Source organism: Zootoca vivipara, chromosome 8 (genome assembly GCF_965207765.1).
Source record: "Zootoca vivipara chromosome 8, rZooViv2.hap1.1, whole genome shotgun sequence".
Lineage (NCBI taxonomy): Eukaryota > Metazoa > Chordata > Lepidosauria > Squamata > Lacertidae > Zootoca > Zootoca vivipara.
In genome coordinates this window covers 1,095,645-1,123,225 of record NC_142591.1, presented here as the reverse complement: position 1 = coordinate 1,123,225, position 27,581 = coordinate 1,095,645, and the positions used below count along the sequence as shown (strand labels likewise).

General features: G+C 45.2%; 1 protein-coding gene across 2 annotated transcripts in view; it reads left to right on the top strand.

Annotated features, from left to right (window-relative positions):
- The window catches only part of SEMA5A (semaphorin 5A), a 124,577-nt gene that overhangs the window by 74,249 nt on the left and 22,747 nt on the right, over positions 1-27,581 (top strand). For both annotated transcript variants that reach the window (XM_035101278.3, XM_088674943.1), the window contains 8 exons: positions 1,014-1,227; positions 2,099-2,384; positions 4,734-4,869; positions 8,834-9,038; positions 23,155-23,362; positions 24,462-24,579; positions 26,410-26,591; positions 26,894-27,037. In XM_035101278.3, coding sequence (XP_034957169.3) covers positions 1,014-1,227; positions 2,099-2,384; positions 4,734-4,869; positions 8,834-9,038; positions 23,155-23,362; positions 24,462-24,579; positions 26,410-26,591; positions 26,894-27,037 — 1,493 coding nt within the window. The remainder of the gene's footprint in view (positions 1-1,013; positions 1,228-2,098; positions 2,385-4,733; positions 4,870-8,833; positions 9,039-23,154; positions 23,363-24,461; positions 24,580-26,409; positions 26,592-26,893; positions 27,038-27,581) is intronic.

The following is a 27,581-nucleotide window of genomic DNA, read 5'->3' as shown; positions in this document are numbered from 1 at the left end:
GGGCAGGGGCTGGGACCGAGCAATGGGAGCTCACCCTGTTGCAGGAATGCGAACCGCCGACCTTCTGATCAGCAAACCCTAGACTCTGTGGTTTAACCCACAGCGCCACCTGGGTCCCTTCAGTACCTGTGATGATTTGCTAGTCCCTGGATCCACTAGAAATCCCATATTAAATGCAACATGTAACTTATTTGGAACTTTAAAAAAAAAATCCTTTAGGGGCTTCTAACACTACTGTGCCTCTCTAGAACTTGGGAAGAAAAATAACACAGCAGAACATAGATTCTGAATGCATGCTTGATGGCAGAGCCTCCTACACCAACAGATCTCTCACTCTGCCGCTGGTTTTATTTTCTGCTAGAAGTTATTGATTTTTGTGCTCATTTGTATATTCATTTATAAGCTGCTTGTATCCTGAAGGCTTGTGACTGGTAATGAAAGCAGAAGAATTCTAGCAAAAGAGAACCATATCCCATCATATTAAAGAGTCTCTTATCTCTGCTGGGTTAACCCTGGAAACAGGCTAGTCCCACAGTGCTGCTGAGATTAGTGTACTCCAGTTAGAATCGTAGAATAGAATCATAGAATCATAGAGTTGGAAGAGACCACAAGGGCCATCCAGTCCAACCCTGTGCCAAGCAGGAAACACCATCAAAGCATTCTTGACATATGGCTGTCAAGCCTCTGCTTAAAGACCTCCAAAATTAATGGGGCAGGTTCCTTTTAGAACACCTTTCTTTGCATTCTTACTGTTTGAATTTGATGCACAGATGGTATCATTAACAGGGAGAGCATGCAATGCAATTAGAGTTAATGCAAGTGATTTTCCATTAGATTTCTTTTGATTGCCAAGTGTGCAAGTGGGAGTGCCCCCTTCTGTTTTCAGAGCTAAAAAGTGGCTGTTGCTCTGTGTGAGAGGACTGAGAGATGCACACACTGCTGTGCCATGTAATGTTGTAGATTGATGGATGGTTTCCTGCTCTGTAATATGGTTTTAATTCCCTCCGCTGCAGCTACATAACCTGGAAGAGATGCATGATCAGATCAGCGGCATGGCTCGCTGTCCATACAGCCCCCAGCACAACTCCACAGCTCTCCTTGCAAGCACTGGTGAGCTATATGCAGCAACAGTCATGGACTTCCCAGGAAGGGATCCTGCAATTTATCGCAGCTTGGGGGTGTTTCCTCCTCTCCGGACTGCGCAGTACAACTCTAAGTGGCTTAATGGTGAGTGCAGAGACAACTCATTGTTTACTCGAGTAAATATTGTTCTGAAGAAGCACAAGTGCTTTCTTGGTGCTTTTGGAAAGGTTGTTGCCCGTTTCTCCGGACTCTGGAAAAGTATTCAACCACTGATGGTTTAAAGTTGGCAGTTAAGCATGGAAGGAGGGGGTGGGTGGGGAGGAAAAGGAGAGGAAAATATGTAGAGAGGAGGCGAGAGAGTGCAAGAAGAGGCAGGGACAAGTCCACAGACCACAGCTCAGTGGCGGAGGGCTTGCTTTGTGAGCAGAAGGCCATTTGGTTCAGTCTCCTGCACCTTCCACTATAAAGATCCTTGGCAAGTGAACTCCTTGTCCGTCTTTGGGCTGCATCATTAAATTCACTGTTATTATTTTAATGCACATGGCAATTTACAGAGCTGAGTGAGCAAAAGCAAAAAAAGACAGGCCTTGAGGAATAGAACATGGTGAGAGAGACAAAGATGGCAAGGGACGAATGTGTGCAAGTGCCACCAGGTGTGCTTCAGATGGATCACGATTGGAGATGAGGACTAAGAGGTTCAGTGGAAGACCTTTCCAAAGAGGTGGGTTGTCAGGAAGGACCTGGAGAGTGAATGGATGGAGCCAGTTAAAAGAGCAGGTGTCTGTAAGGCAGCTGAGAGTGGAGGAGTAAGCACCACCTGCTTGGAATATTTCTCAAGTCATGCCCTAGGCAGGATGTAAAATAATAAATAGACAATTTAAATGTACAGATAGGTACTGTCACAATCACAGGTAGATGTGGCTTTTAAGCAGCAGCAGCAGCAGTCCAGTGTAACATTTGTTTCTCTTTTTGAAAATAGTTGTTTTCTGTTATTTTCTCCACTGGTGCATTTCAGAACCAAATTTTGTGTCTTCTTATGACATTGGGAACTTCGTCTATTTCTTCTTCCGAGAGAACGCAGTGGAGTATGACTGTGGCAAAATAGTCTTTTCCCGAGCTGCTCGAGTTTGCAAGAATGACATTGGAGGCAGGTTCCTACTGGAAGACACTTGGACCACCTTCATGAAAGCTCGTTTGAACTGCTCCCGCCCTGGAGAAATCCCATTCTACTACAATGAATTACAGAGTACGTTCTTCCTGCCAGAACTGGACTTAATCTACGGGATCTTTACCACTAATATGTATGTAGTTTATGCAATATTTTTATTTCTAGAATATTCAGAATGAATTTGAGGAAATAATAATAATAATAATAATAATAATAATAATAATAATAATAATAATAATAATAATATATTTATACCCCGCCCATCTGGCTGGGTTTCCCCAGCCACTCTGGGCGGCTTCCAACCAAATATTAAAAACAGTATAGCATCAAACATTAAAAACTTCCCTAAACAGGGCCACCTTCAGTTGTCTTCTAAATGTAAAATAGTTGTTCATTGCCTTGACATCTGCTGGGAGGGCGTTCCACAGGGCGGGTGCCACTACCGAGAAGGCCCTCTGCCTGAGTTCCCTGTAACCTCACTTCTCGCAATGAGGGAACTGCCAGAAGTCCCTCGGTGCTGGATCTCAGTGTCAGGAAAGAGTTGTACTGCCTGCTCCTCCTGGGAGATGTGTTTCAGAAGGGCCATCTTGAAAATAGAACTGATACTGAAGGAAATTCCAAGACAAGGGCTCTTGAAGGAATGGAATAGGAAGTGTTGAAGGAAATCCATCCATGCATTGCTTATAGAAGTGCAAATACCTGAGGGTAGGCAAACTTCTCAAACCAGAAAACTTTCGTTGATGGAGTTTTTAGTTTAACACAACTAAATGGAAACTTCCTTCCTTGGAAGGAGTTTTTAAGGAGAGATTGGATGGCCAGCTGTCATGTATGATCTAGTTGAGATTTCCTCATTGCAGGGGTTGGACTAGATGACCCCTGGGGTACCTTCCAACTCCGCAATTCTATGAGTCTGTGATTATATGAGTCTAAGGGAGCAGTTATTTATTAATTGAAATATTTGTCTCCTGTGCTTTCTGCTTCATCAAGAACCTTCAGTGCTAGTAACAAGTCCATTAAAAACAATCATGAGATGCTTTTAAAAAACAAAAGAAGCATAAAAACAAGCAGGCAAGGAAACACCCAGAGTCACCACAGCGCAGCATCAATATCATGAAGTTTGGGAGAGCAGTTGATAATAGACCAAAGGCCCTAAGGAGCAATACTGTTCAGAAGGGGCCTCTCAAGGAGAAGACCTCGTCCTCTATTCCCACCTGCTGAGGATGCAGCACAGGACCTTTTCTGTAATAACAGGACTGTCCTCCAAGATCTGAGTGTCCAGGCAAGGGGATGCAGGAGAAGGCAGTCCTTTAAATAAGTTTGGTCCTAAGTCGGGGGTTGGGGGGGGGGGCTTTAAAGGCAATGAACAACATGTTGAATTGAATTGGAAGCCAATGCAATTTATATAAATCAACTTCTTTCTGGTAGTTGTGGTAGCCCCAGTGTTGATAGTGGAATATTAGTTTTGGGGAGTAGGATTGCTCTAACAGTTTCACTTAAACAGAATGTTTTGTGTAAAAAAAAAGTCTACCAACTCCAGCTACATCTTTTCTTAGAAAGAAATATAATGCTGGTGTTTTACTCAATGAATTATTTAGTTGAAGTACTTCCATATCTGCCTCCACTCAGCACTGGAGATCTTTTATCTTGCTTCAGCTAAACTTTTTATCAATATTCTTAAAACTTGCAATCCAGTCTGCTGTTCTGCTGAGCTAGTTTTCCTTGTGCTTTTTTGACAGCACCAGCTTGTAATTTGCTCCTGTATCTGAGCCACTCAACTGAAAGCACCCCTGTTTAGGAGCTCTACATTGTGCCATCTCTTTCCTTGGAGGGCAGAACCTTTGGGTAATTAGCCGACCCAGGGCAATGATGATCTTAAACAAATGTTTAATGTGTGTTAAGATACATACAGGCTAGTCAGTCCAGAAGCAAACAGATGCCCTGGAACTAAATGGAAGCTAGACAATTTTTGATTAACTTCAGAGTGGCACATTTCATTATTTCAATTTATGTAAGTGAGTGATAGTTGTTAAAAAAAAATCCTGGATAAGTAGAGAGAGCTTTCAGCCCTCCTTAGATCCAGAATTTTGAGGGGTTTGGACAAATATATGAAGCAAGATGTTGCATCTGAAAGTACGCCTTTTCTCCCTGCCGACCCCTAAATTGACAATGAGCAAACCACATCATTCTTGCCTCTTTCTTTCACAGAAATTACATGTGGCTGTTAGCACAGGAGGGGGGGCTGTGGCCCTTCTGATATCGTTGGACTCCAACTCCCATCAGCATCTGGCAACCACCTGTTGATCAGGAGCTGTAGTCCAGCAGTGCAAGGAGGACCCTGGGTTTCCCACCTCTTTCTTAGCATGCTAAGAGTGCCCTTGTATAGCTATGAAGGGAAAGGGTTGTCTTTCAGTCTGCTTGAAGTACTTCATCTTTTGTTTGTGTGTGGTGTTGCTTGTCTGTGAGTTTTTTCTTCTTTTTTAAGGAACAGCATAGCGGTTTCAGCTGTTTGTGTATTCAACATGACTGCAATAACTCAAGTCTTCAGTGGGCCATTTAAGTTCCAAGAGAACTCCCGCTCTGCCTGGCTGCCTTACCCCAACCCTAACCCCAACTTTCAGGTACTTAGAGGGAAATGGGTGGGGGCAGGGCGGAGGGACTGAATCATATGAATTGTCTTTGAACTGCTATTGCATTTTAAAAAGTAGCTAAGGTGATGGGTGGGTTGTTGTGTGTTACCCCAGCATACTTAACAGTTTCCTTGTCATGATGGAATGATTAGGAAGAAGCTCTATCTAAATTGCTGTAGGAAATGCCCCTGTGAAGGTGGTGGGCCCAACTTCACTTTGAGCCAATGGGCAGAAATCTTCCTAAGAAGCCACTTGGTAATGGGTGACATTAATCTAGACCAGGGAATAAAGCAGACCGTCACGGGCAATATGGCTGTGGACTGAATAAAACATGAGCAAATCGAGCCATCATTCCCACTAATGTGACTTGAGAGTGTGTGTTAGTGTACAGCGATAAATGGATGAATATTCTGCGAGGCTCTAAGCAAATTGCCTTCCAAGCAGTATCCTCTGAGGTCTTGTAATTACCTGCCATGCCTCTACATTGGTAGGGGTTGAATGAACGATAGATTATCACCTGATAGGAACAAGCTCCAGTTCACTGACAGCATTTCTGCACTAAGAAGGAAGCACACCGAAAACAGCACATCTTACATGGCAGGTGACCCCCCCTGAGGGTCACCCATGTTTCAACTTGGGCATTATGGAGTATGTGATCAGGGGAGCAAGATTAGAGCAGCAAAAACTACTGGTTTGCATCACTTCAGCTTATTCATTAGTTATATTAATTACTCTTAATGCCCTGCAAGTAAATCTTTTCATTAAATTGGAAATGTGCACCCAGTTTTAACTCTGAACTATAGTGTACTCCAGAGATCAAAAATAAGGGGGAATAAATTTATAAAAAAGATATTTAAAACAGGATTACAGTAGTTGTTTCCCAAGAATGGAGATAGCCCTGCAGTTGTGATCTCGGTCCTTACCATGCATTGATGTACATCTCTAATGATAACAGGCTGCTAAAAACAGCTTCATTTGGGTATTTTGAGTGACATGTGTCACACATTGACATCCGGGTGGGTGCATACAAATGGGCCTAAAAAGAGGAGCCACTGTTCTCCATCAATGTACTCGCCATGTTCTTTTTTTTCTTATACCTAAAACTATCTTGAGTTGAGGTCAGGAACCAAATCCATTAATTTTCAATAGAATCTGTTTGAAAAGTTGCAATGTTGTGTAGTTCTCTTTAGAGCTAAGCTTTGAAGCCAATAAAACAATATATGTATATTTAAGAGCCTCAAAACAGTCCTCAGGAAGAAAACATGTTTAAATAAAAAATCAACCCAAAGTACAGTAACAGAAAATCAGAGAAACAATTCTAGTTAATGGGTTGGGAAAGGGCTGAACATGCTCACAACTGAAGGGGAAAACTCTGTCTCAACAAAAGCACTATTTTTGACCCCAGGTCTAATAAAACACGCATAGAACATAATACAAAGAATAAAATAAACAAACAAAAACAATAAATAACACATTGCTACACATACAAAACACAAAACCAAAAAAATACTTTTAACTCATACCTTTCTCTTAACATTGTTGTTTGGACTTCCCCAATTCCCCCCCCTTCTGATTTTCAATTTTTAATCCTCTTTAGCAGTTCCATAACTTCAATTTACTTCTTTTCTTTTCCAATTATATTTTATCTTCAATATTAACACTATTAACAAACCATTGCCACTCAAATTCAATTTTACATTTTTTATATAACCAAACTCTCTTATTTTCCATCAACCAAATCAACTAGCTCTAACCCTAACCCCTCCAAGATTTTCCATAACTTTTAAATTCCAATATTAACATTTTTCTCATTATAATTTTTTATTCTCTGCTTCTCTTTCCATTTCTTAATCACCAAACCTCCCAATCAAATCATCAATTTCCATATATCCTCTCATTTCCATAATTATTTACTTTTATCAACCAAACCGTTTTCAATCCATTTTTATCAATTAATGACATATCCTTTTATTTACCCCACTCCCACTTTAACTTGTCTCATAACCCAACAAGAAATCATTTCCCCCTGCTGCCCTCCACACCACTTCATTTCTTCCCTTTTAACTTTTGCAATTTCAAACCCTCCCAGATACACCTCTTGTTCTCTCTTCAAATAAAAAATAATGTCTATTGGAGCTTCTTGCTGTATTTTTTCTTCATCTTGTTCTTTTCCAACATCAAAATTTGTTATTATTTCTCCATCTCCTCTGTCCAGTTTCTTACTGCACAGTTCCTTTTCCCCCTCAGTTTCCTTCTTTCCTTCTTTAAAATTTTCCTCACAGTCTTTGAACTTTTTAACCTCCTCTCTGATGGCTTGCAGCTCCTGTTTTTGTCCATAAAGCAAATTCAATACAGTCTGTTGAAAGTCAGTTAACATGTTGGCTGTTAAGGTCTCTTTATCTTCAAGGTCACAGCAAGAATGTGGATAGTCAGGGATGTGGGAACTTCAAACTTCCCTTTGCCACAAAAGTTCAAAAAGCTTCCTTTAGAATTGAAACTTAGTAACTTCCACCCTATTATGACATCATAATGGAAATTCACCTCACTGACCGTACTTTCACTTTCCCAAAAAAGAAGCCCCTTTCTTTGTCTGAATTTTAAAGTTTCACAGGGATTTAAAGACTTTTAAACAATCACCCCCTTACCCTGCTTCTGGGGGAGAGTAAAAAGGCAATCTTTGGAGTTTCCGATCTTTCCAAACACTTTTCCCGGCTTCAGAAAACATCTCTGCTTTCTAGTTTAATCAGAGGGGAGGGGATTGACTTCCTTTTTAAACCCCTTTCCCGTGGCCAAATTTTTCTGAATACTTTCCAATGATTAGATTATTCACGGTTCTGTCCTTAATTTATAATTAGCCTTGGAAGTGCCAACCACTGGTGCCATACAGTCCGGCAGCTTTGCGCTGTCAAAGGAAGCAATTGGTCTGTGCGCCACAGCTCCGACCCCCTCGCTCTTGGGGGCTCAAAACAGAACCCTACGGGGAGGGGGGAGCCCGCTTTTGGTGTCCGCTGGACAACCAGGTCCCCAAAACACTCAATTTGGGGTTCTTTTGGGGGTCCGCTGTGCTGGAGCGAAACCTCCCGCCTTTGACGCACCGAGATCCTTTCTGCTGAAGGAAGCCCAAGAGGCTCAGTGGTTTAGACCACAGTGCCACCCGTGTCCCAGTGGGTGTCCCGTATCCTGCGTCACAGCCGAATTAAATGATAAAGTTCTTATAAATGCAGAACGGGTATTATGTGGCACCTGTAGGACTGCCGGTTCTGCCGATCGCTGCGGTTGTGTGGGTGCATATAGGATTGTTATCTCATGGGTAAACTGGCCCCAAGTTGTTAAGAGCTTTATATACTAATAGTACCACCTTGAACCTGGCCCCAGTAGTAAATTGGCAAACAGAGCAGATCTCTGAGCATGGGTGATATATGCTAACCTCAGCAGGGATTGCTCTCCTCCCACGGAGACTTGGGAAGGAAGCTGCACGCCCACCAGCCATATAGTTGGCAGGGCGCAGTTTCCATTCTAAGCCTCTGCAGGCATCACTCTCCTCCTGTGGAGGCAGCCATATGGTTGACGGGGCACAGCTGGCGGGCATGCAGGGAAAGGGGAGGCCGCCGGCAAAGCTGCTCAGCGCCCCTGAGAGGTTGGCACCCTGGCACGACGCACCACTAAGCCCTTGTGGCCACCAAAAAAACCTCCTCCCTTTTTTCTTTCAGTGCCCTTAATTGTATTATTTGCTATATTTATTTTGTCATATATTTGCAGAGGAAGTATGGACGACTTGCCACTGTGGAAAAGCATTTTTCTTTGAAGTACATCATGTAGCTCAATGACCAGTCATTACTGTACAAATTTATGTAAGAACTAGTTTGGGGATTCTCTTACCTAGGGATATGAAGGGTTTGTCTTCATTCACTAAATCTTTTATTATGACAATAGTAGAAAACTTGTGCCTTTTCAGTGTGGCACCATGGACCAGGGCGCATATTTGAATCTGACAGAGAGGAATCTCCAAGATGCCCAGAAATTTATTTTGATGCATGAAGTGATCCAGCCCATCACACCCTTTCCTTACTTCATGGAAGACAACAGCCGTTTTTCCCATGTGGTGGTGGATGTGGTTCAAGGCAAGGAGATGCTTTTTCACATCATCTATTTGGCCACAGGTAAATGCTTTGTTAACAGCACTGGGAAATCCCCTGCTTTGGGGGTGGGGAGAGGTGGTCGGTGTTTGATGGGAGAGACTGCTCATTAACCAGTCTGCTTATTAATTATCTTGGCCCTAGTGTATATTTTCTGATCTGTTGTGGAATACATGTTAATGGAGCTTCTATTACTATGGTTTTAAATAACCCCCAAGCTTTTTGGAGAACCCCCCCCTTTTTTGCCTTTCAACGTCCTTTTTACCAAGTTCCTCTTTTCAAATCACTTGTGACCATGTTTGACCTTCCCAGCAAATGTCCACTTTCATATGTGTTGAATTTGATAGCGCAGAGTCACTGTTCCCGGTTGGTTCAACAACGCTTAAATCTCACACCAGGTTCTGGGTGTGTCCAGGATTGTGCTCCACCCTGACACACGTGCACCTACTTGGCCAATTCCATCACCAACAGTTCCGGGGTGCAGTCACTTAGGGTATCTAAAAACAAAAACAAACCCTCTCTGTGTTGTGACTAGAACACATATGTACCCAGTAATTGAAGTCTTCCATTACTGCAGCCTCCTTGATTTCATTATCCATCTCAAAATCCACATAGGAATTTCAGGGCATTGCTTGTGACAGGTAGATGTGGATCACATTTTATTTCAAATTTTACATGTATATCTGTGTGCTGCAGCTTTTCTATTTTTACAATTTTGAAGTGCTTCATTCAAAGCAACCACATGGTACCTTATCTTATCTTATTTATTTACCATTTAAATGCTTCTTCATAGGATACACAACCCCACTCCTTCAACATAGCTTATGAAATGATAAAAACACAACAATTTAAAACCAACTGTTCAAAATGCACACTAAATGACTCATAAAACAACATTCATAAAAATGATGAGTACATAACTGTAGAGGCATCACACTTTGTGTGCATACATAAAATAGGGCTTTAAAAATACAATATCATATATAATTTACAGCTTAGTAGTTTTGGACCAGATATTACCTTGCAGAGTTCTTCACTTTCAGACAGTATAATGTTGCAGATATTTTCCCTCCTACCTTGCAGCACTAATGGAGTCGGGACTTATTGGAGAGCCTTGAATCTGCATATTGCATGTTTTCCTCAAAATATTAAATACCATAGTATGGGAAGCGAAGGAAGTAAGAGAAACAGGGCTAAGAAATGCAGTAGGAACCAGGAAGAATCTAAGAGACAGAAATTACTCAGATGCAACTGATAATCTTTTGTATGTCTTTTGAGTTCTGAATATTTTTAAAACACTAATAGTGTACAAAACGTCTCCCTCCATTCATTTTTATTTATAACTAACAACAGTGAGCTGCACAGCAAGTGTTTAATTGAGAAAGTGTGTCTGTAGCAGAAGTCTTTTCAGCAGCAAGGTTGTAATTATGTAGATTTCTTTCAACTTGGCTGCTGGTAATTGCAGACAAAGCTCAAAAATGTGCATACATTGTATCATATATGAATGTTCCCTGACCCTCATATACGGGCATGTTTTTTGTTTAGGAGAACCACAGTGTCCTTGCCCATAGTAACTGGAGACACAATGGTGTGTCATTTACACTCTGGATAGCAAGGAATTCTTTACAACAGGGATGTCCAACTCCCAAGAGACTGTGATCAGTGATCTACCCATTGGAATTGACCAGAGTTGTTGAGCTTTTTTGGGGGAGGAAGACACAAACTTGTTGAGCTAAAACCGCCTCTGTAGCCAACACATTGCCCTCCAGTTGTTGTTGGACTGTGGCTAATGGTCCGGGGGGTGGAGAGTTGCAGATAATACAGCAAAAGGAGAGAAATTAACTCTGAAAAGGTAAACTTGGAATGACAGCACAAGATCTTAGTGACAGACTTAGGTAAAATGAGACAGGTTCCCATTGTTCACCTCTGCAGCCACAAATAAATATACTTGTTTGCTATGTTATATAAATCTGTGCCTTGGTCCATTAGCAATTTATCATGCAACCCAGCAGAATAAATCTCTCTGTGCTTGGATTGTGCATGCCTAAATTCATGTGCAAGCCTGGATATGTGGAGCAGGGATGTTTCTAGTCTGTGTGTGGTCTCAGGGCAGGAACCAGGAGTGAACCTTTGAGCTGACAAAACTCTTGAAAGAGCCACAAGTAGCAGTGTCTCTATTTATGTCTGTCTCGTTTTGTTCCTCACTCACTCTCCCCCTCTCCTTCCAAGCACTCAAATACAGACTCATGTACCGGTAGGATTTTTTAAAAGAAGAAAATTAAGTATCACATTTTCTTGCAGAGATTTATCCTGTAGTCTCCAGTTTGAAGGTGCATAGTTTGAAGCATCAGTATATATTCCTGCATGCTCATCAGCCCTTTGTGAGTTGCATCCTCTCTCTTTCTGCATGGCATGGCTACAAAACAGCACTTTGTGCTCATAACCTTTGGTCCAGTGTATCTCACCCAAGACCCCCCTTTGGCCACTGAGCAAATCACATTTGAAAATGAAGGAAGTATTGAAAGCAGTTTTAAACATGGGGTACTGTTCAGGAAGCCCTAAAGTCACTATGGCGTCTGTCACAGATGGGGTGTTGGCTACTCCCGAGTAAGCACTCCACACATCCTCTGGATTTTCATAGTTTTATTGTGCATGCTATATACAGTGGTGAGATGTCTCAAATCATGTCTGCTCTGCATGGGGCAGAAGCCCACAATGGCGTCTCGTGGGCTCTGACCCCCCTTTTAAGACTCCAAACGCCCCTCCTCCTTGCTCTATGGGTCCTCCATGGTCCCAAACCCGGCTCCTGAGGTGCCGTTCCCTCTCCTCCCTCCTTTCCAGCCCCTGCTGAAGCTAGCTCCTCCCCTGCTTCCCTGCTACCAACCTGGAGCTGAGCCACCAGGACTCTGCAGAGCCCTGGACCCGTCTTAACCCTTCCTGTTCCTGATTTGAACTCCCAGACTTGCTGCTGCTCTCCCATCTGATGGAAGTAAGCAGAGTGGGCTGCTCTCTGCAAGCCCTCTCTCTTACATCCACCCCCCTCCAGGCTCCCCCCCCTTTCTGAGGCCTGGTTTGCCTGGTCTGATGTCTGTAAAGAGGGCTGGAAGCCTGACAGGTCTTCCTCCTCTGTAGTGTGTGTAAAATCCTGTTCCCAGTCGGTGCTGGGTGGCTGGTCCGTGTAGTTCCTTCCGTTGTCATCCTCCTCCTCCCTCTGGAAAATTGCTTCCGATTCCCGGAGGGCTCCTTGGGTCTGCGTCTCCCCTGCTCCCCACCTGGGATCGCCCTCCCCCTCTGTGTTCCCTGTGCTACTGATGTGTGGTGGTTTGGGTCTGTGGGAGAAAGGAGTGTGCAGTTCCAGTGTGCGGTCCTCCCCTTGCATGGTGTGCGTGGTTGCCTCCGCGTTTTGGGAAGCAGGAGTGCCCTGCCTGGCCATCAGACATTTTAACCCCCCCTCCCCCCACCGGGAGCCCGGGCTCGCTGTGGCACTGTAGACCTCCTCCTCTTCCTTTCTTTCTGGAACCTCTTGGCTGCCTTCTCCCTCCACCCTTCTGTCTAGTGTCTTTTGTGTGATTTCCTCCCCCTCCCTCCTGTCAGCGTCTTGTGTTGGATGTGTGTCACGTCCTCTGAACCTTGGGCTTTCCCTAAAGTGTGAGAGCAAAGACCTGTGACCCACGGGATGGACCTTTCTCGCTGTAGGTACTTCCCCCCTGAAGGTGACAGGGTTGATCTGTGTCAGAACCTTGAAGGGCCCCAGCCTTCTGGGTGCCAGCTTCTTCCCCCTTCCCCCCATGGGAAGGCCTTCTGACCACAGCCAGACCCTGTCCCCTCCGTGGAAGACCTTCTCCAGTCCCCTGTGATGGTCTGCCCCCTCCTTGTAAGCCTCATTGCCCCTTGCCACGTCTCCATCCAGTTGTTGGTGTACTGTCTCCCTCCTCTCACCCCATGCCTCAATAGGTGGTCCCCCAATCTCCCCCTCCCCCTGCTCTGGGAAGGCTCTGGGGTTTCGCCCAAGACTGGCCTTACTGGGTGTGAGCCTCGTGAAGACATGTACTGCATGCCCCTCCGTGGGGTTGTCATGATATTGCTTGAGAATCTTCCCTCTGAGGGAGTCCTGGGGCATATACCGGGCATCATTGCTAAAGAGTAACCCCTCTTTCTCTGCAAGCCCTTCCCCTGCCCCCTCTCCCTCCCTCAAGTCCCTCCGTATGTTCTGGGTAAAAGTGTCCTCTTTGGTGAGTTGGCCCAGTTTCTCTTCCTGCATCCCCGCCTCTGCGTCGTTCCATCCGCCTGGGGAGCTGATGTGGTGCGATCCTGAGGATTCTCCTTCTTTCCTGCAGTGCTCCTTGCCGTCTGAATCTCCAAAGGTGAGATCTCCCCGGCGCTGGCTGCCCACAGGGTCATTGACCATTAAGTCCAAAGCTAGCACTTCTGCGTGCTTGTTCACTGTCATCTTCCGAGAGGGGGTCTGTTGCGTGACCTCACCCTCCTGCAATTCCCTGCCGTCTATGGCCGAGACGCTCATGGGAAGCTTCCTTGGGAAAAGGGGAATCTGATTCTGCCTAGCAAAGTCCACCGATAGGAAATCATTGCTGCTGCCCCTGCAGAGAAGCCCGACTGTCTCCTGGGTCTGGCCTCTTGGCAGCTGCAGACTTACTTCCATCTCTTTGTCGTGCTGTGGGGTGTTACAGGAGGGCTCAGTTGTTGGTGCTCCGCCTGGCCCCTCCCCTCCTGATCTGGCATCCAGGCTTGTGTCTGTGCCTGCCTGCTCTCGCCATTCCTTCCTCTGGGGGCAGTGTTCCACCAAGTGGCTGGGTGCATTGTAAAGGCATCTCCCGCCTTTCTCTTCCCTCTGTTTTCCCGCGTCAGCGTTTGAAAGTACCCGCGCGCGGGCTTTGTCCCTCTGCATCACATCTGGCTGGAGAGGTCTGTGCTGGGCTGCAGGTCCTCCCCGGGACTGTATGGGAACTTGTGGCCGCTGCCTTTCCCCTCCGTCTGTCCCCTCTGCCCGGACTCGCCTCTCAGCCTCCTGCACTTCCACGCCACCATGCGCTTTCAGCCTTAGAGCCAGCTTGTGCTGAGGGTCGCCCTACAATGCGCTGGCCCGTGGCGGCAATCAGCTCCTCAGCCCTCCTGAGTGTCCTCTCTGCTTGTCCAGCCTCCGCTCCTCCGGCTTGGCTGTGTTCAGAGCTGCTCGGTTCAGTAAGCCTGGCTTCCCCTGTGCCCGGGTGCCTACCTGGTGCTTGAGCCGTTCCATAGTTGCAGGGTGCTGGCTGCAGCTTGCTCTCTGCTTCTCCCCTCACGCATGCCAATCCTTCCTTGGCATTTCTCTCTTCCGATTTAGATGCTGCCACGTTCCCAGGTCTCTCCCCTCGGGGTAGCCATCAAAAGATTGTGGGCTTGCTGTCACAGATGGGGTGTTGGCTACTCCCGAGTAAGCACTCCACACATCCTCTGGATTTTCATAGTTTTATTGTGCATGCTATATACAGTGGTGAGATGTCTCAAATCATGTCTGCTCTGCATGGGGCAGAAGCCCACAATGGTGTCTCGTGGGCTCTGACCCCCCTTTTAAGACTCCAAACGCCCCTCCTCCTTGCTCTATGGGTCCTCCATGGTCCCAAACCCGGCTCCTGAGGTGCCGTTCCCTCTCCTCCCTCCTTTCCAGCCCCTGCTGAAGCTAGCTCCTCCCCTGCTTCCCTGCTACCAACCTGGAGCTGAGCCACCAGGACTCTGCAGAGCCCTGGACCCGTCTTAACCCTTCCTGTTCCTGATTTGAACTCCCAGACTTGCTGCTGCTCTCCCATCTGATGGAAGTAAGCAGAGTGGGCTGCTCTCTGCAAGCCCTCTCTCTTACAGCGTCCATCCCTGTCTATGTGTTTGGGTCACTTGAACATTATTCCAGCCCCATGGAAGCCCCATTGGACAGTGGCTCTCATGTGATTTGGGGAATGTGCAAAGGGCCCCCAAAAGTACCCGGTATATGTGGTTAGCAGCAGAAGACTAACAGCCTGCACCTTGTCTTGCCGAAGCCCATTATTTGCAGGGAGAAGGTTTCTTTTGGAGGAATACCTCAGTGTCACAGAGGTCATTATCCCCTTGCCATACCCCAGATGTTGTTGGACTATAGTTCACCTCTTTTCTTGACCATGCTGGCTGGGGCTCATGGAAATTGGAATCCAATAATGTCTCGAGGGCATCACATTGGCTCCCTCTGCTTTACCCTAACCGGCTTTAAAATACCTTCACCTTCGGTTCTGTAGACTTGTTTCTAGCAACCTGTTTTAGAAGGCTGTAAGGAGCAAAAGCTTCTGGGGTATGAATGAATGGATCTTTATTTGCGTCAGCCATCGGCCATAGCAATAAAACAACAATACAATATACAAAGAATAGAAATAAAAAGTCAATTATATAAAATACATTTTAGGGCTTTGACTCAATTGTCAAATAGTGGATCTCATTCTGATTGCCCCAGCTAAAAACCTTGCCACCTTTGCTGTCACCTGCTCATCTTGATCTGCCAAGGGAAAGGACACTGGGGCAGTGGTTGGGCGACCCAGAATGGACAATAAAAGAGGGGTGCTAACCTCATTCCTCAAGTCTTTATAAAGAGCGCAAGCCAGAAGGGCATGCGCCACCGATTCGGTACTTCCATCTCCACAGGGACATAACCGTTTTTCATTTGGAATCTGTTGGAATCGTCCCTTAAGTACAGCCAGGGCAATACATTCAATCTTGCAAGAGTAAAAGCGTGTCTATATTTTAGAATTGCTAGGTTATGCAGATAGGGTTCCAGAGAGTCGAAATGGGAAGGTGGAAAATAGTCATACCATGGGCAAAATTTCCTTATTGTGGCCAAGTTGTTCTGACGCTCGATATCATTTAGGTGCTGACAAATTGGACTGTTTGCTTTACTAAAACCCAAAGTGAGTAGCTGTTGTGGTAATAAACTACAAGAGTGAAGTTTTTGATAGACAATTTTAGTCCAGGTGCTCTTGTGACAATCTTGCAGCACTAGGGATATTAGACCAGGGGGGATTTGAGTTTAGGCGAAGCCAATAGGTAAGCCAGATCTGTAATTCTACCGAGGGAAGATTAGCCTCTAGGTGCAATGATGCGTTTGGGACGCAGGATGGTACAGAGAAAAATTGCCTTAAGAACTTGGATTGGACAGCTTCCATAGATCCAAGGTGAGTGCCTGTCCAAATCTGAGCCCCATATAATAACTGTGCTAGATTGGAACACTTCCAGGACTGATGTGTAGAAAAAGCGTGTCAGTATTTTGGTGCTTTGGGATGCTTTTTCTTTTACACATTTCTGATGTGCTCCCCATGACCCCGTAGACTGGAAAATAAGGCCAAGATATTTGAAAACTTTGACCTGTTCAATTAGCTGGTTGTCCATGCGCCATCTATGGGCCCTGTAGTTTCTTGAGAAAACCATGACTTTGGTTTTCTTGTAGTTCATGGCCAGCTGTTCTCTCTGGCAATATCCTGAAAATTCTCTCATCAGCCTTTTTAGGCCTGCTTTTGTTTGGGATAGGAGAACCGCATCATCTGCATATAATAGAACTGAGGTGGGTTTTGTGGCCAGTTTAGGGGCATGATACCCTGGAGATGTTAGACGCTGGACATTATTATTTATATATAAGTTGAACAGTGCCGGGGCTAGAATACACCCTTACTTGACTTCCTTTGTGGCTGGTACAGATCCTATAAGTTGTCCATTAGTGGAGCAGCACACTTTCAACACAGTATCTTTCTACCAGTATAAGCATTTAATCAGGTACAGTAGTCTTTTGTCTATACAGTACTTGAGGAGTTCAGCTTATCCCAGAGTCTTACTCGTGAAATTGAGTCAAATGCAGCTTTCAAATCGATGAAAACAGCGTAAAGCACATCACGTGGTTTCTTAGCATGTTTGCCAATGAGATGTGCTAGAATAAAGCAATGATCTAGGGTGGATCTGCCTTGCCTAAATCCTGCTTGCTCTTTGGCGAGAATAGCCTCATCATCTATCCAGTTGGCTAGTTTGTTATAGAGGTGCTGCTTTGCATATAGTTTACTAGTTATAGGTAACAAACTGATTGGTCTCTAGCCAGCCAGATCAGATGTGAGGCCCTTTTTGAATATAGGGATGACTACCCCTGTGGCCCAAGTGTCAGGGAGTAGACTAGATGAAACAATAAGTGAGAATATTACCACAAGCAGGGGTGCCCACCAATCAATATTGGATTTCAAGAGTTCCAGAGGCAAGTGATCAATGCCTGGTGCTTTGTGTTTTTTTTAGCTGCATAATGAGGTTTTTGACCTCAGTTATAGTTACTGGAGGCCAGGCTGGTAAATCTTCTGAGGATACTATTAATTGATTGGACTCAACATCCAGGTCTTGATCGACTGATAGTACTGCATCCATTCAAGAGGTCCGATAGCGCAGCCTGGCACGTTGTGATCATTCTCCAGGAGGCCAGAAGAGGGAGGTGCCCTTAGGTATGTGTGGTGTGATGTGCTTGGCATGGGTTTTGTTTCATGAGCATGTGCATTGCCTGATTTTGGGGAGGAAACCCAGGCAGCCACATCCCCATTCAGAAACAGGTTTGTCTCATGATAGAGGGGTTAGGAAAACAGCTTTTTGATCCCTGATTCTTTTGTCCTTCATCAAAACTCTTTGTTTTGATGGAGGCACAGCCTTTTCTGTTGAATAATCACTGGGTGTGGAGATGAAGCCATTAAAAGCACAAGTCTGAAAATGACATGGCTGAATGAGAGAAGTCTCATTCAGAGGGATGTGAAAAGATAACCATAATTATCCTATTGCTGTAGAACAAGCATTTGGACAGCATGACAAGCAATTGTCAGAACACTTACTTGATTCTGAAAATGTACAGCGGATTGTCTCGTGGCATCCTCAAGACAGACTCGAGGAACTGAAATGAATTATCATTTTGGATGGTTCCCTTTAATCTGTCGGAGGAGTTTGCAAATGAATTCAATTACTTGCACATTTTTAATAGATCACATGCATAAATCTTTCTCTGCCTACTGCTTTTCATCAGCCACTTCTCCCCCCCCCCCCACGCCACCCACACACCTTTGCCCCTCCAGCCAGGACACCCACAAGTAAGCTTGCTTCATAAGTGGAGCTGGGGAGGTGCAGAGGGGAAACAGTTGGTTGTTAAAGGATTGCACATGGCCATTCCAGCTTGCTGCTCCTTGACTGCAAATTCAACTCCTCCTTCACCACAGCTTCACTGGCCTGATGCTATTGCATAAGGAAAGAAATTAACTGAAATATTTCATATTAGCTCTTTCTAAGGGACTATTACTACATCGAAGGTATTAACTGGTTACAGCAGCAGCACAGCTGCAATGCTAACATTCCTGTCCCATCAGATCCCATCAGGATCCAGCTTATAATGTGTGCAAGTGGGGACCCATGGAAGATTGCAACAAGCAAGGGAACTGCAGTGGAGGGATGGATCCGAAAATACCCTTCTTCTTTTTGTGGAAGAGCTGTTCAGAGCACTGAATGAGAAGAGTAAAACTAAATCCATGTTCTCCTTTCACAAGAGGATTCCTATAGAGCCTGCCCCTTATAGTTAGTGTGGCGTCCTCTCTCTTAGCACTTGTGCAAAAGAGCACTATTTCCTTCCACTCATCACTTTTTGGATCCAGGTAGAGAGATATGGAACTTTGTCCCCTGGTTTCCTCAGAGGTTTGGTGCTGTTTTCAGTTCTGTCCACAGAGTATGTACATGCCTGTTTCCCGCCTTTAAAAGGCTGTTCTCCTTCCAGCTGTCTCACACAAAGGCTTGTTTTCCTGACAGTAAGAGCTGTTCGACAGTGGAATTTGCTGCCAAGAAGTGTGGTGGAGTCTCCTTCTTTGGAGGTCTTTAAGCGGAGGCTTGACGGCCATATGTCAAGAATGCTTTGATGGCATTTCCTGCTTGGCAGTTGGTTGGACTGGAGGGCCCTTGTGGTCTCTTCCAACTCTATGATTCTATGATTGTGTACCTAGCTACTAGTCCTGGATAATTCAGTGCCAGCTACACATTATCGAGTCCCATTGCAAAGGCTGAAAAGAGCAGCAGTGAAACTGGCAAGAGCCTTTGCTGTAGGAGTGAAATTGACAAAGATTATATCTGATTAGCCTCTGAGACTATATATAGACATGTAGCATTCTCCCTCTATAAACTTCCCTGTTACCAGCACCAGACACTTATGATACAATGCGTTGTGGGGAAAGAGAGGAATAGTGGAGGCCATACTAAATGGCTACATAGAGCTGTTTAAGAGAAGAAGAAGAAGAAGAAGAAGAAGAAGAAGAAGAAGAAGAAGAAGAAGAAGAAGAAGAAGAAGAAGAAGAAGAAGAAGAAGAAGAAGAAGAAGAAGAAGAAGAAGAAGAAGAAGAAGAAGACAACGACACTGTTCAGATGTCTGGAAGCCGTGGCTGGATGACTACGTGGGAGCCGGTTGAAGTGAAATCCTTCGAAGACAGAGGTCCTTTGGCTGGGTCAAGATGATACTATGGGGTTGGGGGGCCAACTCCTATCCCTTGCGGGGGCGCAACTAGTGCTAGCGCCTTCCATCAAGTGTTTGGGTGTCATCTTCTACGCCTCCCTTTCTATGGAGGCGCAGGTTGCAGCTATAACAAAGGCGGCCTTTTTCCATCTCCGCCAAGCTAAGCAGTTGGTCCCTTACCTCTCTTGCTCCAACCTCTCCGCTGTGATCCATGCAACAGTCACCTCCAGACTTGATTATTGTAACTCACTCTACATGGGGTTGCCCTTGAGACTGACCCAGAAACTCCAGCGGATGCAGAATGCCACAGCGAGACTCCTTACGGGGTCTTCGCCGCGGGATCACATTCACCCAGTACTTTAGCAGCTGCACTGGCTCCCGGAGTTTTAACCTTTAAAGCCCAATACCAGGCTTCCTCAACCTTGGCCATCCAGATGTTTTGAGACTACAATTCCCATCACCCCTGACCACTGGTAGGGATCATGGGAGTTGCAGGCCAAAAACATCTGGAGGGCCGAGGTTGAGGAAGCCTGCCCTATACGGCCTAGGGCCCTTGTACCTATGGGACCGTCTCTCCTGGTATGTCCCGCAGAGGATCCTGAAGATCCCAGGCCCCAGGGAGGTCAGACTGGCCTCAACTAGAGCCAGGGCCTTTTCGGTCGTGGCCCTGGCCTGGTGGAACACTCTCTCACAAGAGACCAGGGTCCTGCGAGATTTGACATCTTTTCTCAAGGCCTGCAAGACGGAGCTGTTCTGCCAGGCCTTTGGCCAGGGTTGAGTCTGACTCATTTTCTCTTTGTATAAGAACAAGCACAAAGGAGGCTTCCCAGCCTGCTCACAGGTCCTTATAATATCAGTGGAAACAGTTGGTCCTGGCGAGTATTAACCACTTTCTATTTAACCTGAGGATTACCATTTGTTTAATTTAATTTTAATTAATTTTGGGATGCATTTTAATTAATTGATTGCTTGTTTTTATGTATATTGTGTTATTAATATGATGTTAGCCCCTCTGAGCCCAGCTCCAGCAGGGAAGGAGGGGATACAAATAAAAAAATTATTATTATTATTATTATTATTATTACGAAGAAGAAGAAGAAGAAGAAGAAGAAGAAGAAGAAGAAGAAGAAGAAGAAGAAGAAGAAGAAGAAGAAGAAAGGTGCATTTTTTGGAGCTAGAAACCCCTCCAGCATCTGCCTTCATTGGTCTGTTGACAAAAGCTTACCAGACATTTAATACAGAGGAAAAGTCAAGAAGAGGCTTTCTGACTCTGTGTCTGGATGCCACCCATCCTGCCTTCCATTTTTAGATATCGTGTGCTGACCTTGCACCTTTTTGTTGCTGTTGCTAAAATCCCTGGCTCTGAACTGCAGTGTTTCTTCATGACTTTGCTTCTAGCCCAGACCTGTTGCGTTTTTTTGACGAAGATTTAATCTTCACAGTGTTAGATTTTGATTTAATTTTAAATTAACTTTTCCTTTGTAATAGTCTAAGGCTAGCATATCTGAGCGATCGAAAAATCATAAAAAGTGCAGTTTTCCCTCCAAGCCCCAGACAGAATATGATCTATGGTAATAATTACAGAAACAGAAATGAACAGAATGGGATGTTCAAATGAAGAGAATGTTTCCTTGACTTAAGCTTATGTATTTAGGCCTACGCACAATACAAAGCAAGTGCTGGGCAAGAGAAGAATGGGAGTTAATCTATGTCTATGTCCATGTTCACTGGACTGGATCATTCCCATGGTATTTTATCCAACAATTGCAGGCCTTAACTGGGCAACGGGGGGGGGGGGCTGGGCAGGAGATGCTCTCAGGCCCCCCATTCCCTATAATGGCTGGATGCCCTTATGCCACAGGAGGAGCAAACAGGAGTCCGTTGAATGCTCCAGGGATCTCTCTGCACATGGTATTGCCTTCCTGGTCTTTTTTTGTTTGAAGGGAAACTGGCTGGCTGCCCAGAGGAATTTTTGGTCAAGTGTGCTTCAGGTCCAAGGGGTGGGAGAATGGCTTTCTAACGCATACTTTAGTGCACATTGAATCATTTCATTGCCTTGAGGTATTTTGCCTGTAGTCTGTTGATCTAGAGGACACGCATCAGGAGAGGCAGGCGGAAGTTCAGGTCTGATTCTGTCACAGCCCTCCCTCCTGCATTTAGCCACACCTTCCAGCTGGGATAGCTCAGCCAGTGGGGCAAGAGACTCTTAATCTCAGGGTCATGGGTTCGAGCCCCACAACCCGGGCAAAATATTCCTGTATTGCAGAGGGTTGGACTAGATGACCCTCGGGGTCCCTTCCAACTCTACAGTTGGAACTCTACAATTCTATGATACCAGTATCACTTGTGGCACCCGTGCTGCAGGTTCACCACCCCATGGATCAGCAACTGGAAGCCTAAGGCAAGAGAAGAATATGGATTGAATAGGGGCCATAGGAGTGAGATTTACTGGTTGTCCAGTTGGGGAAATGGGCAGTCTCCTGGTCAGCCATCGCCCATTCCTTCTTCTAAGGGGCCCTGGGTTGAAACTAGTTGCCAATCAGTGCTCTGGAGCAGTTACACTCCTGTACAGCGCAGCAATTATTGCATATGTGAGGATGCAAAAATTCACTGCTAGATCACCTGAAACAGTGTTCTTCAATCTTGTTTTTTAAAATAATAATAATAATAATTTTTATTTGGTTTTTATAAAACACACACATACAAAAACAAGACAACAAAAACATACAATATCACAACAAACATTTCAACTCAATAACAACACTACACTTATAATTTTAACCTCAATTTCCTAATCATTGTCTTTTGGACTCCCCCCCCCTTTCTGATTTCCAATTTATTCTCCTCTTTAGCAATTTTCCTTCCTCCTAATTCTTTAATCCTTTTCATTTTATTACCCTTTACTTTAAAATCCAACCCCTCCCAGACACCCCCCTGCCACCAGGGGAATCCAGAATGGGGCAGAACAATAACAACAGAAATCCTTATTACAATCGGACCACCCCATCACCCTCCCCTGCCACCAGAGGGTACAGAATAAGGGGGCAGGTAGGAGCAGAGGGTTGCCCGACTAACCTACAATATCACAGATTAACTCTTCTACTTTACCACTTATTTATCTATCTCACTTTCACACAATTATATTATTCCTCTCCTTCTGCCTATAAGCCCCTCCCAAATTTCTCCATAACTTCAATATTTTAATCTTAATCCCCATTTCATTGCATTTATAAATCATAATTCTCTTCCACCCCCTTCACTGCTGCAGGTTTCACCATTTTGCCTTGCTCTTTCTTTCTGGAACAGCCCCTACAGTCATGTTGTGGGAAGCTGTGTTGGGCAAGAGCTTGGTGCTCAGAAGGATCCCAAGAGGGGGGCTTTATATTGTCCTCTACTGCTGTCCTCAAATGCCACAGAACTGGGAATGAAATCTGCCTAAAAGTCCAAATCCTGGAGAGCTGTTTCCACTCAGATTACATAACACCTTGCAAGATGGGCCAATGGCCCAATTCAGTATCGGTTGGTTTCATGCACCATAGGTCTCCTTTGAGTTGCAATGAATGCATGCATCCTCTACTTGCATGGTTTTCACACAACAAAAACTCCCTTCTCCTGCCGTTTCAGATCATGGCACTATTAAGAAAGTACTTGCTCCAGTTAACCAAACATCGAGCAGCTGCTTGCTGGAGGAGATTGACATATTCCCAAAGAAGCAGTGGGAGCCCATCCGGAGTCTGCAGATCTTACACAGCCAGAGTGCTCTGTATGTGGGCCTTCAGAGAAGTGTGGTGAAGATCCCACTGAAGAGATGTCAGTTTTACAAAACACACAGGTATCTGGCTGGCTGACTATGAGAAGTGCAGGATTCAAAGATATCAGGGATTTGTAAAAACGCATTACTGTTGGGGCCACCAGCCAATCCTAAAGAATTTTAGTTGATCATTCAACTTCTACTTAATCTATTAATTGAATTTGGGGGGGGGTCCCCAAGATGCACTATCTATGAAGATAAACAGTTTTGGAAAAAAAATCAAGGCTTACTGCTAGCAGATGAGAAAGTGGTGTGGTATGTGCATTGTGCATGTAGTTGTGGTATGTGCATGGCTGCCACAGTTTCTCTGGTTTGCACATGTGCTCAAGGGCAGTTGGGGTCCAAAATAGCCTCCCCGTACCATAAACAACATCCTATCAATTAATCAGCTGAAGCTTTAGTTGTTTAATATTCCCATTAAAGGGTTTAATAATTATCTAATCTCAGTAATATAATCTACAGTGCTTTTCCTTTTGGGACAAAGTAGAACATCTCCAGAAAACTATTAATTGCTCCCCAAAAATGGAGATGATCTGTAGGGAAATTCAACCTCTGAGACCTCTCTGATGAATGGGGAGAAGAGTTGGGGAAGGGCTAGAATTCTCCCTCCTCCTCGTTGCCCTACTTGTCAAGTGTGATAGGTCTTTTGCTAAAAACAGCAGCTCTTTCTCAGCACAGGTTGCTGGCATCTGTCTGTCTCGAGAGACCATGAAGTGCTCCTCTGCTGTGTTAGCAGCACTGAAGTGACCTCCTGGGTGCAAGGCTGGGCAGCATGTATGAAGGTCTTAGGCTGCCCAAATGACAAGACCTTGCTGGTGCCCAAACGGAAGCAGAGCAAAAGGCCGCAGGAGTTGCCAGAAGGGGCTGCCTCCGGATTTGTGCAGGGTTCACTCCTGAGCCTTTTCTTCTCCTTAATACAGGTTTTTCCTCAGGGTTTACTCCCTAAGCCTTTCTCACGAATGAGACTTAGGGTCAGTTTTCCTTCTCCTAGATGAGCTCCCTTCCCAGGTTGACAAGTCCCCTGTTCCCTCTACAGCACATGCCTCCTTGGACCCACTGGAAGCCCTTCCTGGTCCACATGATTATACTGCAGTCTGATGTTTGGGGTTTGTGTTTTCAGCGCATGTGTTGGATCCCAGGATCCTTACTGCGGCTGGGACCTGGTGCTCAAGAAGTGCACGCCACTGGAAGAAAGCCTGAGCATGAGTCAGTGGGAGCAAAGCATCTCATTGTGTCCAGTAAGTTCAATTCAGATTCTTCTTTTCCCAGAGTCCCAGTGATTCCCACAGAAGTGAGTCAGAGTATTTGGGTCAAGGAAGTGATTATGCACAAATAATGTCAGTTCACGTTTTCTTGTCTCTCTGATCTGAGCTACAGGCTGGAGCTTTCTTCTTTCCTCGGCAAGCTGTTACGCAGCATGATTGGTATGTCTGAGTCATTAAGTTATCCACCTACAGTCTCACATGCATAACAAGAGAAGCCCCGTCTGTTGCAGCTGTAGGATGCTGGCAATTGCAGTTGTTGCCAGAGAAGCGGAGCATCAGGCTGGCTGTGGAAGCCTCACACAGGGACTGGGACATCCCAAGTGGCAGGAAGTGGAAAGGAATCCAAGGCTGTGCTACAGGGCACTCAGGGAAATTCAGGTTTGGAAGCAGAGTGGGAAGAAGGGAGTCTTGAGGCAGAAGAGTTCAGATAGGAAGCAGAGGGCTGAGCAGTCAAAATCTAGCAAAGTTAGGTAGGCGAGTCTGAGGAGAAGAGGCTCTGTGAAAGGAGAGGTTGATAAGGAGGAAGACTGCCAAGAAGCCTCCCAAGGGGCCCAGTGACAAGTGATGCTGTGGATTGGAGAGGCAGGAATGCCAGGCCAGCAAATGGGAGGAGGGCCAGAAGGAAGGCTGGAGGACTCTTGAGCCTGTTGCTCCCAGCCTTGTTTAACTTGCTCATGGGACTTGATAATGTCACACTTGCTCTGGGTGATCTGCCTGATAGGTTTGTCGAGTCCAGACTAATTTTCTTTCATTCTTACACCTTTGCACTGCATGATAGCCTTTTATCTGTGTCAATGCTAGTTGGATATGCTGCTTTTCTCAAAGCTTGAGGTATGTTGTGTTGGTGACCAATGTCATTCACAAAGTCATATATCATCAATGATTACAGCTAGTGGACTATTGATGAAGGGAGACAGGCATTCTGTTGGGTGGTTGAAGGGTTTCACTGCCTTCCAAGGTATTTGGTTTTTAAGGTAGAGATTGTGTATTGAAACCATTTCCACAACACTTAAAATGGCTGTCTACCTTCAGCCTATTTATTTTTAAGCCTGTGTACCGAGTATCTACTTCAGTTTATTTCTGGTCTATATGTATGAACTGAATTCCAAAACTGTGAACTGAACAATTTCCCCGAAGAAGCTAAGGTAATGTTGATGGCAGCAGGAAGCCAGTCTTTTTGATACACAATCATAGTATCTGCAGATTGCTGCATATAGCACAGCTGTTGGGGGTGTTGAATGGCTTGATGAACCCTGGCTGCCTTTGCTAAGAGACAGCTGGTATGTGAGACAGCTGGTAATAATTTTTGGGCACACTGTGGCCATGATCCAGCAGCTCCAGTTGCACATGCTGGGTCTTGAAAAGGCAAAAATACCCAACATGCATAATGAAAAATGTCTGTGTGCAATGAGATAATTTCCCCTCTTGTAGAAAAGATGGAGAAAACCTTTTGGTCTGGAATTTTGAGGAAATGGTAAAATGACAGCGATTGACACACATTGCCAGCAGAATCGCATAGTACAGTCATCATAGGACTGTATCACTTCATAATGAAAATGACGAAGTCCCATGTTTAATTTTCCCCCATATGTAAAAACTCCATGTGTATGGAAAGCTGTCACATCAGGGAAATAAAGCCTTTTTTCCGGGCATGCTAATTTTTGAAATGCAGAAGTGTGTTTTGTTTTTTAATGAGAAATATTCAAGCATAAGAAAGCAGTATAATTCAGGAAGAGCTGAGCTCCACGACTGCTGTGATTATTACCTTAACCAGAGCTTGTCTTTCTGCCTTTTGCTTTCCAGGTAAGGAATCTGACTGTAGATGGCCATTTTGGAACCTGGTCAGAGTGGAAGTCTTGCTCCCACGTGGATGGCTCCAGTGTAGGCTTTTGCCTCTGCAGAAGACGCCTGTGTGACAGCCCAGCTCCAAAATGTGGAGGACGGCCGTGTGAAGGGCCAAGTCTAGAGGTGGCCAATTGCTCCAGGTGAGCCAAAGGAAGAGGAGCGGAGGCGTGGGAAACTTTTCTGCAAATGAGTATTGATGTTGCAATTTGGGCCACTCCATACATCTTTTAGGTGTAAATGTAGGATCTTTTAGGTATAAACCTTAAAATGTCAACTATGGACGTGTATAGGATGTCATTTTAAAATCACTGGAGTAGTGGGAGAAAGGGAGCGCTTACCTCTTTCCTTGCCTGTCCTTTCCCCTCAGTTCAGATTCCCACAATCCCTTCCAAACAGCTATTTCCCATGTAGGGTTCAGAGTTCTGCTCCCTTATTCTTCTAGAAATGGAGGCTGGACTCCTTGGACATACTGGTCCCCTTGCAGCACCTCCTGTGGGATAGGCTTCCAAGTCCGCCAGCGCTCTTGCACCAACCCAAGCCCTCGGCATGGAGGCCGTGTGTGTGTGGGACAGAACCGGGAAGAAAGGTAAGCTGCTTTCTCCTCATCATTGACTTAACTTTTATGTGTCTCCTTGATTCTATCAACCTCTTTCACTTCTCCTCCTTTGTGTCAATCAGCCTTTGCTCCTCCAATTTCTGCTATTTCTGCTTGTAGCATCCTTATTGTTACCGAGGGAATAAAAATTCAGTTGCAGTTTTCACCTAGTTGGGATCTCCCCAAATCAGCATTGCCACATAGTTCTGCCTCTCCCTGCAGCGCCTTTAGACTGGCACATGGCTGCCTTTGAAACCTGCAGTTCAGGGGAAAGTGTGTGATCTCTGCACTGGATTGTTAGCCAGCTGGTTTTTGATTTCTTCACTGAGTATTCTAAGGCTCTGTAAAGCTCTAGAGAATGCTTTCAAGGTTGTAGCTGTCTAACAATCTATGTTACATTAAAGCAGACTATTCTTTAAAAGTATTTTAATTGCTATATAAAACTCACCTCTTCCAGCTTGGCAGAGCTGGGGTGCCTCATTCTTCCACCACACAGGTTCCATCACACTTTAAAGCAGAGGTTTTAAAATTTCCT